The sequence below is a fragment of the Brassica oleracea genome, chromosome C7 (genome assembly GCF_000695525.1).
Source record: "Brassica oleracea var. oleracea cultivar TO1000 chromosome C7, BOL, whole genome shotgun sequence".
Taxonomy (NCBI): Eukaryota; Viridiplantae; Streptophyta; class Magnoliopsida; order Brassicales; family Brassicaceae; genus Brassica; species Brassica oleracea.
The window spans coordinates 29,800,330-29,816,693 of record NC_027754.1 but is presented as its reverse complement, the minus strand read 5'-3'; the positions used below and the strand labels follow the sequence as shown (position 1 = coordinate 29,816,693).

The following is a 16,364-nucleotide window of genomic DNA, read 5'->3' as shown; positions in this document are numbered from 1 at the left end:
AAATTTAACGACTAATGACCGACTACGCTTTTACGACTGATTCCCGACCACTATATTACGACTGAGTTTACGACTGATATTTTCCAACTGATCTGCGGCGACAATACATGACCTTATTACGACTGTTGCATGGTTTAGTCTGAATGGTGTTCCCATCCGCTATTCTATGAGGTCGTAATAGCGGATGGGAACACCATTCAGACTAGTCGTAAACTCAGTCGTAATAAGGTCATGTATTGTCGCCGCAGATCAGTTGGAAAATATCAGTCGTAAACTCAGTCGTAATATAGTGGTCGGGAATCAGTCGTAAAAGCGTAGTCGGTCATTAGTCGTTAAATTTTACCATTTTGCTACTAGTTAGCAACTACATTGCTACTGTTTTTTGGGCCAAATGGTTAATTTATGCACTAAATACTGACTGATAAGCGACTATACAACGAGATTTATTTCCAAATTTTGTGATTTGAATTTTATTTTGCTTGATTTCCTGTTTTTTATTGTTTGGAACAATTGATAATAAAAAACTGAAAATGTTAACAAGCTAAAACATTTGATACAAAAGAACTCCTCTTATAGGAGTTTAACAAGCTGAAAATATTTTAACACCTGATCATAAGTTTCAAAGTACACAAAATATTTAACACCTGATCATAAGAGAACCTAATCATCCGACTTGTTAGCTGCAACGTATTCAACGTACTGAGGATTTATTGCAGTCAAAAACTTGTCCACTCTAGATAACTCCTTGAGCTGTTTTCCTTGCTCTGCGCTATGAGCAGCCTGCTCCTTGATTATGCGGAGATTGTTTGCGTTTTGGGCAGCCTGCTCCTCGATTTTGCGGAGAGCGATTTCATTCTGGGCAGCCTGCTCCTCGATCTTGCGGTGAGCTTCATCAAGCTGTGTTTGCAGGTCCAGGATTGAAGAGGATGCACTGTACTTCCGCTTTCCATTGACGAGAGTACTCTCGAGGCTTCCAATTCCATAATATTTTCCTCTTTTGTCTGTGTAAGAAGAAAGTATGAATCTCTTATTTGATACATGCGAGGAAAAATAAAAAAGGTATGAATCTCTTATTTGATATTAGTTTAAAAATGAAAGATATGAAACATTACAAAGTCATAAACAAACAAAATATGTGTAAACAAAAAAATGAATAGGAAGAAATCATGTAGAAAAATAAGATAAGACTTCTAAAAGATGAATTCATTGCAAAACTATACATGTTTATAAACCATTTATTAAACCTAAGTATGCAATCTTTGAAGGATTTTTCTTTATACTGAGCAATTGACGATAAATTGAAAATCTGTTCATGAAAACTTAACCTACAGAAAATATATAACTATTAAAACAAATCTATAAGTTAGAGATTTGGATTTACTTTCAGATGTTGCTGCACATTTAAGAGTAGTTTACGTTGCGCTCATGTCGCATGAACAAGTAACGCAGTGCACCATCTCCTTAGTGATCAAATATCCTAGACCATGTATTCATGATACTGTATTTGATTATCCTCCAGAACGCACATAAAGAAGCGGAGGGAGCAGCAGTGGTAGCAAAGGCAGAAGGGACAGCAGGGTCAACCTCTAAATGCACAAGAAAAAAGACACCAAAACGCACAAGAAGAAAAAACAGTAGCATGTATGTTCTTGTGAGTTCTGGTGCTTCTCCTTGTGCGTTTAGAGGTGGACACTTCTGCCGTTGCAGCCGCTTTAAAAACCTTAACCCGTAAAGAATTGATCTTTCTGTATAGTGGAGATGTCTAAAAGCATTCGTCACAATGCATATAGAATACCTGAACAATTTATAATCAAAGAACCAAATATGACGAAACAGACCCCTTAATGGTGGTCTTACCAATAAGTCAAATTTCAAACTTGCATTCATGGTAAGAATAATTCGGTGTGGCCAAATTTAACTCAATATCTTTTTTTTTTTCTCTATTTATTGGTAGGATCCATTATCTCTTTTTTTTCTTTCTCTATTTATTGGTATGATCCATAATCATATGATTTGTTTCCAGATATATGCATGAAGAAAAATATACTGAAAAGAGTAAGAGATCTACACAGAGATGCACCACCTATCAGTCAAATATGTGTGTTTATTTATTGTGGATTTTTTCATGATGTTTCTATGGAAGGAATATTTTCTCATGAAATTCCAATATTCATTCTTTTTATGAAGTTTCTACGGAAAGTATATTATTGTTGCTTAATTGTATTTTTAATTTAATAGTTTTTATTTTCAATAATTATTTTCACTCATTATTATCTGCACATGTATGTATATACATTTTAAACACTAACAAAATATTTATGGTGGCCTTATCAATAGGTGAAAATTAATCTAAGTTGCATTCATGGTAAGAATCATTCAGAGTCAACTATAGTGACTTTGTAGGGTTTTTTTTTTCTTTCCCTTTTGATATAATCCATATGATTTGTTTCCAGATATGTACTGGACGATAATAATGATATATTGAAAAGAGTAATATCTAAGTCGAGTTGCACCAACTATCAGCCGATCAAATCTGTGTATAGATTTTTTTTTTATTTTTTTTTTTATTTTATTTTTTTGAAACAATCTGTGTATAGATTATTGTGAATGTTCTCATGAGATTTCTAAGAAAAGCATATTTTGTCATGAAATTAAAATTCTAATATCCATGAATTTGTACTTAAGAGCGAAACAATAGTTTGATCCCCCAGCTTGTGAGAACCCATTTCCAAAACGGCCGATTTCATGGACTGGAAAGACTCGATGATGTGATCACAAAGGTAATGAGGATTAGGTATCACATTGATGATAAACCATTTTTACATAGCTTTGTATATGTATTGTCAGTCCCTTTTACAACAAAAGAAGTCATTATTTTACAAAACAATAAGATTATGTACTTTAATTAATCAATATAATGTTTGATAATAATTTAGTGCATAGTATTACTCCCTCTGTTTCATATTAAGTGTCGTTTTGGGTCTGTGCACACGGATTAAGGAAACAATTAATTTTGTATATTTCCTATATAAAAACACAATTACCAATACACCTAACCATATTTCAACAAATAGAAAAATAAATTACTGAATAAAACTAATAAATTTTGCATTGAAAATCGAAAACGATACTTATTTTGTAACGAAAATAATTCTCTACAACGACACTTATTCAGAAACGGAAGGAGTAATAAATATCGTGAAAGACCAGCTTGTACAATTCCAAGAAAAAACATCAGTTACAGTCTAATTAAAACAGACAATTCAACATCATTAAAAGAATATTAATTTATAATAGTCATAAAAAAATTAAGCAACATAACATACTATATTCATTGCATTCTTGACCACTTTCACATCATCAAAACTAATAATTCGATGTATAAACTTGCTAACTGTAGCACTTGGTTTACCCTTAAGAGGGGTTTCATTGTCTTCGGGGAAGCATACGATAACCTTGGACTTGAAAATTTCAACACAAGTGTGAAACTATGAACCAAACCAAGTAACTAATGTAATTCCCAACAAGCGTGCGTCGCATTTCTTTTCTTTGGGACTACGAAATAGGTAATGCCTTGGGTCGCATGTTTTTCGAGTACAAGCTAGTAAAAGAGATATAAGAGACCATTTTTTTCACCATTCCATCAGCTAGAGAATGGTGAAATCTTAGCCACGGCTACAGATTCAGCATGTGATATTTCAGTTACACTAGGTGAAACTCCCATAAAGCTTTAGACTTATCCATTGGAGAAATAGCCTTGTTTGTTGTATAATACTCTAGAAACTGATCAAGATTTTCAATGTTCTGATCTATATTTGGAACAACTACATGCTCTTCCACTTTTACTTTTGTAGGAATCCACCTAGCTTTAATTTTGTGCTCACCGTGATCTGTATAGCATAAGGTTATCTTCCTTTTCCTTCTATGTTCCTAACGCCAATCGTCTTCCCAGCCATCTGCTTGATTAATTTTATGCTGCCACGACCATGCATAAACATTGAATTAGACAGTGTGATCGACGCAAACTATTTAGCAGCAACAACTGACCAATAATGCTTATAAACCATAAATAGAGTGAAGAAATGAAATATTACAGTCATAAACAAACAAAATATGTCTAAACAGAAAAATGAATAGGAAGAAATCACGTAGAAAAATAAGATAAGACTTCTAAAAGATGAATTCATTGCAAAACTATACAGCTTTATAAACCATTTATTAAACCTAAGTATGCAATCTTTGAAGGATTTTTCTTTATACTGAGCAATTGAAGATAAATTGAAAATCTCTTCATGAAAATTTAACCTACAGAAAATATATAACTATTAAAACAAATCTATAAGTTAGAGATTTGGATTTACTTTCAGATGTTGCTGCACATTTAAGAGTAGTTTACGTTGCGCTCATGTCACATGAACAAGAAACCCATTGCACCATCTCCTTAGTGATCAAATATCATAGACCATGTATTCATGATACTGCATTTGATCATCCTCCAAAACGCACATGAAGAAGCGGAGGGGGCAGCAGTGGCAGCAAAGGCAGAAGGGACAGCAGGGTCGACCTCTAAATGCACAAGAAGAAAAACACCAAAACGCACAAGCAGAAAAAACAGTAGCATGTATGTTCTCGTGAGTTTTGCTGCTTCTCCTTGTGCGCTTTGAGGTGGACGCTTCTGCCGTTGCAGCCGTTTTAAAAACCTTAACCCGTACAGAATTGATCTTTCTGTATAGTGGAGATGTCTAAAAGCATTCGTCCCAATGCATATAGAATACCTGAACAATTTATAATCAAAGAACCAAATATGACGAAACAGTCCCCTTAATGGTAGTCTTACCGATAAGTCAAATTTCAAACTTGCATTCATGGTAAGAATAATTCGGTGTGGCCAAATTTAACTCAATATCTTTTTTTTCTTTCTCTATTTATTGGTATGATCCATAATCATATGATTTGTTTCCATATATATGCATGAAGAAAAATATACTGAAAAGAGTAAGAGATCTACACATAGATGCACCACCTATCAGCCAAATATGTGTGTTTATTTATTGTGGATGTTTTCATGAGGTTTCTATGGAAGGAATATTTTCTCATGAAATTCCAATATTCATTCATTTTTATGAAGTTTCTACGGAAAGTATATTATTGTTTCTTAATTGTATTTTTAATTTTAATAGTTTTTATTTTCAATAACTATTTTCACTCATTATTATCTGCACATGTATGTATATACATTTTCAACACTAACAAAATATTTATGGTGGCTTATCAATAGGTGAAAATTAATCTAAGTTTCATACATGGTAAGAATCATTCAGAGTCAATTATAGTGACTTCGTAGTTTTTTTTTTTCCTTTCCCTTTTGATATAATCCATATGATTTGTTTCCAGATATGTACTGGACGATAATAATGATATATTGAAAAGAGTATTATCTAAGTCGAGTTGCACCAACTATCAGCCGATCAAATCTGTGTATAGATTATTGTGAATGTTCTCATGAGATTTCGAAGAAAAGTATCTTTTGTCATGAAATTAAAATTCTAATATCCATGAATTTGTACTTAAGAGAGAAAAAATAGTTGATCCTCCAGCTTGTGAGAACCCATTTCCAAAACAGCCGATTTCATGGACTGGAGAGACTTGATGATGTGATCACAAAGGTAATGAGGATCAGGTATCACATTGATGATAAACCTTTTTTACATAGCTTTGTATATGTATTGTCAGTCCCTTTTACAACAAAAGAAGTCATTAGTTTACAAAACAATAAGATTATGTACTTTAATTAATCAATATAATGTTTGATAATAATTTAGTGCATAGTATTATTAAATATCGTGAAAGACTAGCTAGTACAATTCCAAGAAAAAACATCAGTTACAATCTAATTAAAACAGACAATTAAATCAACATCATTAAAAAAATATTAATTTATAATAGTGATAAAATAATTAAGCAACATAACATACTATATTCATTGCATTCTTGACCACTTTCACATCATCAAAACTAATAATTCGATGTATAAACTTGCTAACTGTAGCACTTGGTTTACCCTTAAGTGGGGTTTCATTGTCTCTGGGGAAGCATACGATAACCATGGACTTGAAAATTACAACACAAGTGTGAAACTATGAACCAAACCAAGTAACTAATGTAATTCCCAACAAGCGTGCGTCGTATTTCTTTTCTTTTGGGACTACGAAAATAGGTAATGCCTTGGGTCGCATGTTTTTCGAGTACAAGCTAGTAAAAGAGATATAAGAGACAATTTTTTTCACCATTCTATCAACTAGAGAATGGTGAAATCTTAGCCACGGCTACAGATCCAGCATGTGATATTTCAGTTTCACTAGGTGAAACTCGAAACTCCCATAAAGCTTTAGACTTATCCATTGGAGAAATAGCCTTGTTTGTTGTATAATACTCTAGAAACTGATCAAGATTTTCAATGTTCTGATCTATATTTGGAACAACTACATGCTCTTCCACTTTTACTTTTGTAGGAATCCACCTAGCTTTAATTTTGTGCTCACCGTGACCTGTATCCTAAAAAGGTATAAATAAACACTAGATTAAGAAAATGTTTTAGTAAAAATAATTGTACCATTTCTTTTGATCATATATATGTTGTGTTTTCAATGTAATAATTTCAGAACATTTTCCAAATATTGTCCATATGATTCTTATCTCTTATCATTTTTAGCATTGTTTATAAACTCGGAACAATTCAATCTTTTAAAGAATAATGATAATGATAATATTTATGCATTCAACATAAACATCGTATAAAATGAATCTGAAGGAATATAATTTTAAAGCAAAAAATAACATTAGTTACGATATATAATATTAAGTACTAGGATGCTAGAGAAGCGTGGATGGTTAATCAAAGTGTTCTTTAAGCCTTCAACAGTGGCATGTGGATTGCCTTCGGTTTTGCATCCGATGGTTATGATGTTGAAGCAGTCCTGACCAGGGAGACTGAACAGCCATGAAAACAGGCTGAACGGCTTCTTGTTGCGAATCACTTTCTTAGCCGCATGCAGCCATCTCTCTTATTGTTGGTCCGATTATTTGTGCTTGGTTGCTGAATGCTGAATATATAACTACTCTACTATAATTGTTGCTATTGATGTGGTTCTCATTTTTAATTGTTTCTTCAGCGCTATTGATTGGAACATGCCCCTCTTACTAATAGTATTTTAATTTGGTGGTCAAACGTATAGGTGGCCAGTAGCATGCACTTAATGTTTGTTCCATCCTTTAGACTTCACATAACAAGCATGAATTTCAAAGTAATCCAATCATTTCCTCCTAACATTTATGCCTTGATGAATGCATTTGTAAGGAGTTTTTAGTTTTCTATTTTTTGAGGCTTTTATTTTATATCGGTATTTTAAATTATTTACTTAAATGAGAAATGGTAGGTCAAAACTGGTTTTGGTATCTACGTAGTAAAGCAAAATTTTAAACAGCTGATCAGAAGATTGGTGGAAAAACACCATTAGATTGATGGACCGTTTTTGTGGCATTATTTGATGGTCGTCTAACAAATGAATTAGGTTATGTGAACGGCGATAATTAGGGGTGGGCACTTCGGTTATTTTCTCGGTTCGGTTCGTGTTTGGTTCGGTTAATTCGGTTCTTGTATTTTTTCAACTGAAATAAACCATAGTTAGTTTGGTTTAGTTCAGTTCGGTTTGTGTTCGGTTCGGTTTATATTCGGTTCGGTTCGGTTTGTTTATTGGATCAGTTTAATAGGTTCTTCTTAGTTTAATTTTTTTGCAAGAAAAATTATGTTTCAAAACATAAATTATGTAAAATAAATTTAATATAAAACTAAAACAAAAACCTTTAAAACTTCACAAAGAGTATATAAAATTAAAACAAATGAAAGTTAACTAAAATTAAAAAAAAAAAACATCATTAGTAATGTCTCTTATATCATTATTAAAAATCATGCAATGAATCATCTTATATGTGACGCTATGGAGAAGAACTTTTGTTTTTAATAAAATTTGCTTTAGGTTTTAGGTTTTAGGTTTAGATTTGACATCCACGTTTACCTATATAAGAATATAAAAATACAGAGTTTTCGATTTTTTTAAATCAAATATTTTTATGATTACATATTAGGTTAGAAGAATATATCTCAATGAATGAAAAATGGAAAATACATGGTTTGGTATTAGAATTTTAGTATATTAGTATTACTAATATTTTTAATTTAAATAATTACAAAAACACATCGGTTTCTCGGTTCGGTTCGATTCAGTTTAAACCGAACCGAACCGAACCATTCGAGTTGGAAAAATCTTCAACTGAATAGTTTGAAATAGACTTCGGTTCGGTTTGGATCGGTTTTAGTTCGGTTGGTTCGGTTCGACTCGGTTCGGTTCGGTTTTTTTGCCCACCCCTAGTGATAATATCTCATCCTCCCTATCAAGATCAACTCACTTGTTGGAAAAGACCAGGAACATTCCGACAATAACTCAACCCGAAATAGGTCAGTCCTCTAAATGCAGTTTCATCCTCCAGGACGGACATGGAGAAGAAGAAGCAGCACATGCAGCAGTAGTAGAAGATGCGGCAGAAGCAGCAGCGGAAGTTTCTGCTGGTGAGAAGCGGCAGCAAAAGCATCCACCTCTAAAGCTAATGCTAATGGCAACGAGTAAAACCTATGGAATTAACTTGATGAAGAACAACCGTAGCCATGTGTACTGTCAAGATCTTATTTTTTAAATGTATTTTTGATCATAACTATATATTTTTTAACTCCCATACTCTTACGTAGGAACCTTATTTTACTACCATAGGACAACTGATATTTGTAAAGAATAATAAGAACATAAATTAAAATTACAATACTGAAATATAAAAATAAAAAAGAATTGCAGAGTCGAGATGGTTAATCTCTTTCCTTAAATCTTTAAACGCCCGTAGTGTGACGGTTTCATAGCGCTCATATTCCCAGGATACAACTGCAGCATTGTTTCTGTTTACCATCACCAAAAAACAGAATCTATCGAACCTAATTTTGTGTTGTACTCTCAGACTTAAAAAAAAAAAATACTAGCATAACTATTCCGAGTGAAAGAATTGTTTCTTGATTGTATGAATGCGTGTTATAGAGAATATGACTTGCTTCCCTTTTATAATCAACAAAAAGAGTCCAATACTAACTCATAACTGGAGCATTAAATCACGTCAAATGTCATAAAGAATATTGATTCCTTTTGACCATTTTCATAACGTTAGCATTCAAGAAAATATATTGTAAATTTGAATAAATCAAACACCAATAACAGTTTCTTTAATGAGTTATATTTTATATGAAAACAAACATATAAAATTTTCTTGAATAAGATTTAAGGATAAATCCGCATTCAAACCCAATTATTCATTGTGAGACATTTGCTAGGTTTTATATTTAGCCAAATCTAAAGTTTTATAAATTATAAAACACTTACGTTGGATCTCCACTTCTCATTCACAACAATCTTATTTTGACAAGTAATTACACTATTTCATAGTGTCTACAGTTATTCCGACGAACGTCTTCGTCCAGAATCTTACCGAAAATGGTCTAAAACCATTTTGTTAAAAAACGAGACTTGAGATCTGTCTCTGATATTATATTATGTCTTTCAAGTTATGTCAAGTACACTTTTAGTTTAATCTTAATAAATCTGAAGTGGTCACAAACTCAAAAGAATGATTATAATACTTGAAAAGAAGATTAATTCATGTTTTCTTCCTCATCAAAGGTTAATGAGGGACTAGGTAGGTTTTAATCACAATACCCAGACACAAAACCAAGTCTTTTACGAGATCCTTGCCAATGCAGCCTGAGCCCCACAACTTTCACCCATAACTCATTACCAGCAACATCATCCTCTTTGAGTCATCATCATAGCCCTCTACATCCGAGTGGGTCACTACCACCACCGACCCATCATCAAACACAGCTACATTCCCGGGACAAACCTGCTTTACATTTCCTGGGATCAAAGCTGAAGTTGCATCAGTTAAGGAACTTATCTGAGTATTCAGCACCATGACATGGTAGCACTCAAGAACGGCCTGCAGACCCAATTAGGAATCAGAGGAGGAAGAAGAAGAACGAACAGAACAAGAACATGCCCCTGTCAGTTACCTTCCATTGGGCGGTAGCTAATTTCACTCTACTAGGTCTGATTGACCTAACGTAATCAAACATAAGCTGCTTCAGGTGTAGCACACATTATGTAAAAGAAAAGTCCGTTTTATTATTTCTTTGGCACGACCAAAATATAAGCCCGTTTATGATATCGTCAAAGGCCATTGAATTTAAAATTATATTCTTTAGCAAAAATATGTTAATGTGATCAGTGGGTTGTAATAAGGTTGAAAAGGCTCGTTGAATTTAAAAATATATTCTTTTGACAAAAGAATAAAATGGTCTGACCACCAAAATAAAAGTTTTAAAATAATTTTCTTTGGATGGCAGCTATTTTCTTCCTTTTTATTAATTCTAAAGTTGGAAATTTCAAGTCTTAAAATATATTTTCATTATAATGTAGATTTAATAAACACTTTCTAGAAAATATATATAATTAGAGCCATTAGACATAAATTGTTATAAAATGGTTAAAACTGGAAGACTGAATTTTTATAAAAAAATAATTTTCTTATGGACAATAGAATCGTTAATATAATATTTTAGAATAAAATAATAAATTAATGATAAAATAGAAATAATTTTACTTTAGTAATAAATAATTAACTTACAAAAAAGGAATTTCTTTGTTTATTTAGGAAAATAATTAACAAACGAATAAGGAAAATAAACGCAAATTATTTGGTTTAATAATTTCGAGTTCCGATTCAAAAGCTTGACAAATGTCAAATGATATCGTTCAAAAATCAAGCAAAAGTTTCGGAATTGAATATTGGTAGTCTTTTCTTCATATAGTTTTAGTCCTTTAAAAAAAAAAAAAATTATTGAGCAATTGTTGGAAAGAACGTGTTGAATAGTAGGGGGAGGATAACATTAAACACTTTCTTCCTTTCTAATCAATTAATCATCATCCTCAAGTCTCTTTCCTTTTTCCAATCATTCCTCGTTATCTCCAAAGCTCCGTTAATCTAATTATCACCAATCTTTATCAAATCCAATGGATCAAAGGCCTCTAGGATTGCTAACGATCCACGTCAAAAGAGGGATTAATCTCGCCATTCGCGACCATCGAAGCAGCGATCCTTATGTTGTTATCACCGTCGCCGACCAGGTTCCTCTTCTTGATAACATCATCAGCTTCCTTTTGTGATTCTCATTTCTTTCTCCTGCAAATTTTGTAATTTGATAGAATCGCATTTTCAGCCTCAGATTAATATATTTAAAGAATCACATCGAGATTTTCAGTTACCTATACCAACGTCGTCGTTTTAAAGTATCTGTTTTTAAATTAAATATTCAGACATTGAAGACGCGAGTGGTGAAGAAAAACTGCAATCCTGTATGGAATGAAGAAATGACCGTTGCTATCAAAGATCCCAATGTCCCTATCCGCTTGGTAACACAACAACTCTTCGACTGTTTTATTGATTCAGACAAATTCTTATGTCTCTGTTTATTGGTGTTGACGTTATTGAATTTTTTTGTTCAGACAGTGTTTGACTGGGACAAGTTCACTGGAGATGACAAGATGGGAGATGCAAACTTAGACATTCAACCCTACTTAGAGTCTCTCAAAATGGGAATGGAGCTTTTGAGGCTCCCTAATGGATGCGCTATCAAAAGGGTTCAGCCCTCCAGGCACAACTGTTTATCCGACGAAAGCAGCATCGTGTGGAACAATGGTAAAATCACGCAAGACATGATCCTTAGGCTAAACAATGTCGAGTGCGGCGAGATTGAGGTCATGCTTGAATGGCATGAAGGTGCTGGTTGCAGAGGTATCACTTCCAAAGGAGTAGGTGGAGGCTCTTCCTCTACCTAAAATAATATGGTTGTTCTTCTTGTCGTATACCTGTTTGAATGAAATTGATCTATTGACTATTGTTGTTGTTGTTTCCATATGTCGTAGAATTTTTGTATCTCTTTCTTCCATTTGAATGTCTTTCGATTGTGTATTGCGATTTTTGTCTTGGGATCTCTTACATTTCAGATGGCCAAAATTTTCATGCAAGTTAGGCGAACATGTCATGTGCTTTTTGTTTTGTTTTGGTAAGTATGTCAAGGTCTACAAACAATAATTTGAATAAAAAGAAGACTATGAGAAGCCTGAGGAGTGGCTATCTTCTCCACTGGATGATGACTCTCTTCCGCACCCTTTGTACAATAGTCTTTCATAGGAGCTGAACAAATAGATCCAGCAGCTGAGTTTGGGCTCCCGTCTTCCCCATTCTCTACGTGCACTGAAACTGCAACACGTTTTGAGCTCCTTAACTGATCGGTAAGTCTCTCATCATCTCCCAACTTTCTCTTCCTCCCAGCTTTACTTTCACAACTAGTAAATAGTAGAAGAAACTATCTGCTCTGAACTGCGTTTGCTGTGCCTCGTTCTTTTCAAGTTACGCAAAGGTCTAACTCCACCAGGAAACACAAAGCTCGGTATGCTTCTTCGCATTACATGGCTGACACTAACCTCCATCTCATGAACCCACAACATGTAACAGTAAACAGTGTTCTTAAACTCCTCAATGGTTCTTCTGATATCAAACGGCTCGCGTCCTACTGCTTCCACTCCCTGTTTACGTTGCAGACCCATGAATAGACAACACTTTAGCGGTCGTGAATCGTCTTGGAACTGAAGCATGTCATAAGTATGTCTCTCAATCACCAACATCAGCTGTCTGAAACGTGACTCCACCCATCCTCACCACTTTTTCAGATCCTCCACGTTAGAAGCAGAGATGTTGATCTGAAGATAGTTCTTATACGCTTCAAAGAACGCAAACGGCTCGAAAAGAGTATCCCATTGATCAGCTTCCTTTGCTTCCATAGCTGCGCATAGATCTTTCCCTCTCTGAAACTCTCCTGTCATAATCCTCAGTGTACTTGCAGAGACATTGTAACTAGAGTTCATACAAGGATAAGCAGGAGTAATGATAGGCATCTTGTGCAACAAGTCTTTAGGGTTTCTTCTAGGATCCCAAACTTGAAGACCTAAGAAGGAGGAACCTTCATCATCTATAGAGCAAAGAAGAATAGGATTGGGCCAGTGCCATTGAGTGTAGACTCTAAAGAAACGAGACACCAACATGTTTGGTAAGGCGTTAGGATAAAGCTGACAGATCCTAGCTACCAGCAACGCCCAGTTTATACCACCAAGAAAGCCAGATACGTTAGAGTATACTCCACGCTTCTTTGCCCAAAACCGGATGCATCGTAACGTCGTCCTGAAACTATGAATGTTAGGAACCAAGCAGAAGATCTGGTCTGTAACTCTACAGCCGTTGAGGCTTCTAACAGTTTGCTCATCAGCATTCTGTAGAATGGAATCTTGCGATATATCCAAGTCCTCGGGGATAATCCATAAAGGAAGCTTTGCGTAGAGGAGACCGATAGAAACTCCATTAAGTTTGAAACCCATCAAGGGAACATAAGCATCAGGCACAGAGTGGAGCTCTGTCACCTCAGGCAACTCAGAAAGCATTCTGTGTAACTCTCCAAAGAAACCATTCCCTCTTGTAGCGTATCTTGGTCCAACGCATAGAGTTTCTATATCAGCACCAGGTCCATGTACCTTCAGGCGGTAAGAAGAGCCGAAGGGAATATCTTGGCGTTAGCTTTTGTAACGACCCAACCGCCTACGGCTAGCGGGCCATCCACGCCTGCTTTCTCGGTCCCGTGGGCCTCATTCCGTTCCAAACGGTCGGTGCGTTAATTTTCTAAGGCCCGAAAAAGTCTTGTTTACTAACCCTTCAATCACCACATGACCTTTCTCACCTCACTCATACGGTATTGCGTATCACTTCCCGATAGGTCATCCAGCTGGAGTAGTCTACCAAGAACCTCCTCTCTTCTCAGAGCTTCCTCGTTGCTTTCGTACAGTCCAGTGTCTTGCAAGTAGTTCTCTAGGGCTTTTGTCTTGATTACGTCAAGATCCTTTGGTCCTACTAAAGAGATAGGTTATGTAATACCATATCTAATTTTTCTGTTTTGCTGGTTTTTAGTAGCCCATTGATCTTACTGTGTTCATATTACCCTGAATATTTAGAACAATGAAACGTCGAAGAAAATTACTATCAAGAGAGTGTTGATCATACATTAGGTTGCACGGGTACGCCACTTGGGTGCCGTCTCGCGTACCGGGTTCGCCGGGGGGACGGTACGGCTCGGGTATGCCTGGGAAACGTCCCCAACACATGTGCCATGAACCCGGGACGGCATGACTAACCGGGGACGGGTATGGTTAGTGACCGGAGACGTCTCGGAAACGTTTCAAGACAAAGGAGACGTATCCATTTGATTTTTGGTGTTACAATGTGTAAGAAACAACACGTAAGAAGTTCTTCTTGTCTCTTTCTGATTTTTATGTTTTGTTGTTTACAGTTTGAATTATATTTCAATTTCATTAATACAACTTTTTGATTTTTTTTTTTTTGATAACCGTAGTGTGATCCCAAAGGTTTTCTAGGCCCAATGACTAATCACTACGAGACCTGCAGGATCTGCGTTTTCTTACCACTTAAGGCGCTCTGGGTGGTCAAGGGGAATCGAACCCAGGACGGTACTCACAGCTGTAAGCCATTTACCACTTTTCTTTTTCTCTGTGTATTTTCTGTATACGAATATATGTGACATCATTTCTCGTGTTGCTGATTTCACTTGTTGTATCATATGTTTTCTGTGATTTCAGATAGATTAAAAGGATGAATTCTCAAACTGAAAATGTCAACATTGGTAGTGGATCTACTAATTCATCAAGTGAAAATAGCTATGGAAAATATAGGATTCTTGGAGCTAGTTTGCTGACCTTTCACTAGATGAACCGGATTTTAAAAATGAGCTACTAGATGATTAGCTTATTTTGTTGCTGTCTAGTATTTTTGATAAAGTGTGTTTTTAATCTTAATCTTATGTTTCAGATTTTAATATTTTAACTTATGGATATATTTATATATTTATATATTTTGGTTGCCGTTTCTATGCCGTTTCTATGGATATATTTATATATTTAAATCGGCGTGACGATTCGGTTCGTTGAGGGTTTCGATCATGTCCTTGCACCTTCTTCCATCAATCGAAATGATCGAAACGAAATTCTTCCAGATCCATCGGGTATAAAAAGGTATGATTTCCTTCACTCCAAATCATCTACTACATCTTTGAATCACTTTTGCAATCAATCTTTAGGAAGATCGTCAAAGGATTCTGACATGGTGGAGATCGCTCCTCCTGCGTTTGCTTCGGTTCGACAACTCTAGAAATCCAAAAAGGTTGAATCTTTGTATCCTTTTATGTAGTTTATGTACCTATTTTCGTTGACTCCAGCAACAAGAAGATCCATAGTGGTACTTGAGTTGTTTCTTATAAATCTTATCAATTCCAATTATTGTGCTCCAGAAACAGAGCTTCTCAAACTTGGGAGTGTAGGCTTCCATGGAGGTAACGTGACTGTAGATCGGAATGACATAAACAGATGCTGGAGCGCTCCCCTAAAGAGTTGGACAACCCTTGAGTCAGGTATTTATTCTATTGATTGATTCAGACTCTCAAATTGTATATTACTTTGTTTTCCTATTATAGTTAATGTGCACATTAAGATAATGCAAAGGTGAATGTCTGAAGCTCAGTCTTCGGTTGCAAAAGCTGAGGAAGATAATGATGAAAAGTATGAACCATCATCTCAGGCTCTCAGCTATCACATTGCTTCTCAGGTCTTTCTCTGACTCTCTTTCTCTATATTTCTAATTGTCCCAAAACTTTTACGTAAGATAGACGATGCTATATATAGGAGATTCACTAATTTTCTTGGTGCATCTTTGAAGAATCTTCTGAACATATGTGTCTGTATATACTTCTACAATGTTTAGTCTAATGATGGTCTTAATTAGCGAACATACTTTTTTCTGGGATTACAAAACTTGAATTCCTAAAATCTATCTTCACTTTAAACTTGTGAAGAGTATCACTCTAAACGACGTATTTTATTTATCGTTGTAGTACATGGGATTTCCATTACGTCTGGTTTCAACCGCTCCCTCTCTATGTGATCTAGCTAGCATATATGTGTCGTAGCTGTAATGTATTGTATGATCTCTCAAAAAAATTCTGTATTAATTGACTTCACGTATGGAAAAGAATGTTGTTATTAGATGAGAACATGTTAGTGTAAATTTGGTTTCACCTGTGACTTCACCAGTCT

At 35.0% G+C, this 16,364-nt stretch overlaps 1 protein-coding gene, 1 long non-coding RNA gene and 3 pseudogenes across 3 annotated transcripts; 2 read left to right on the top strand and 3 right to left on the bottom strand.

Annotated features, from left to right (window-relative positions):
- Positions 1-660: 660 nt before the first annotated feature.
- On the bottom strand, positions 661-4,867 carry LOC106303047 (annotated as a pseudogene).
- Positions 4,868-5,787: 920 nt separating this feature from the next.
- Positions 5,788-10,068, bottom strand: LOC106303046 (annotated as a pseudogene).
- A 928-nt stretch (positions 10,069-10,996) lies between these two features.
- Positions 10,997-12,176, top strand: LOC106301836 (protein C2-DOMAIN ABA-RELATED 10). Its single transcript, XM_013738317.1, has 3 exons — positions 10,997-11,279; positions 11,469-11,564; positions 11,658-12,176. Exons 1-3 carry the CDS (start codon positions 11,166-11,168, stop codon positions 11,988-11,990), a joined length of 543 nt encoding a protein of 180 aa, XP_013593771.1. The 5' UTR covers positions 10,997-11,165; the 3' UTR covers positions 11,991-12,176.
- LOC106301835 lies at positions 12,050-14,190 on the bottom strand (annotated as a pseudogene).
- Positions 14,191-15,173: 983 nt separating this feature from the next.
- LOC106304659 lies at positions 15,174-16,357 on the top strand. 2 transcript variants are annotated; one of them, XR_001262803.1, is made up of 4 exons: positions 15,174-15,287; positions 15,353-15,435; positions 15,563-15,682; positions 15,746-16,357. It is a non-coding gene; the product is annotated as an uncharacterized LOC106304659 (long non-coding RNA). The 2 variants fall into 2 exon arrangements; XR_001262802.1 differs by having other exon boundaries at positions 15,180-15,435.
- Positions 16,358-16,364: the final 7 nt, after the last annotated feature.

Coding starts and splice junctions, on each gene's coding strand:
- LOC106301836 (XM_013738317.1), top strand. CDS start 11,166: ATGGATCAAAGGCCTCTAGGATTGCTAACGATCCACGTCAAAAGAGGG. Junction 11,280..11,468: donor TTATCACCGTCGCCGACCAG/GTTCCTCTTCTT, acceptor TTAAATATTCAG/ACATTGAAGACGCGAGTGGT. Junction 11,565..11,657: donor CCAATGTCCCTATCCGCTTG/GTAACACAACAA, acceptor TTTTTTGTTCAG/ACAGTGTTTGACTGGGACAA.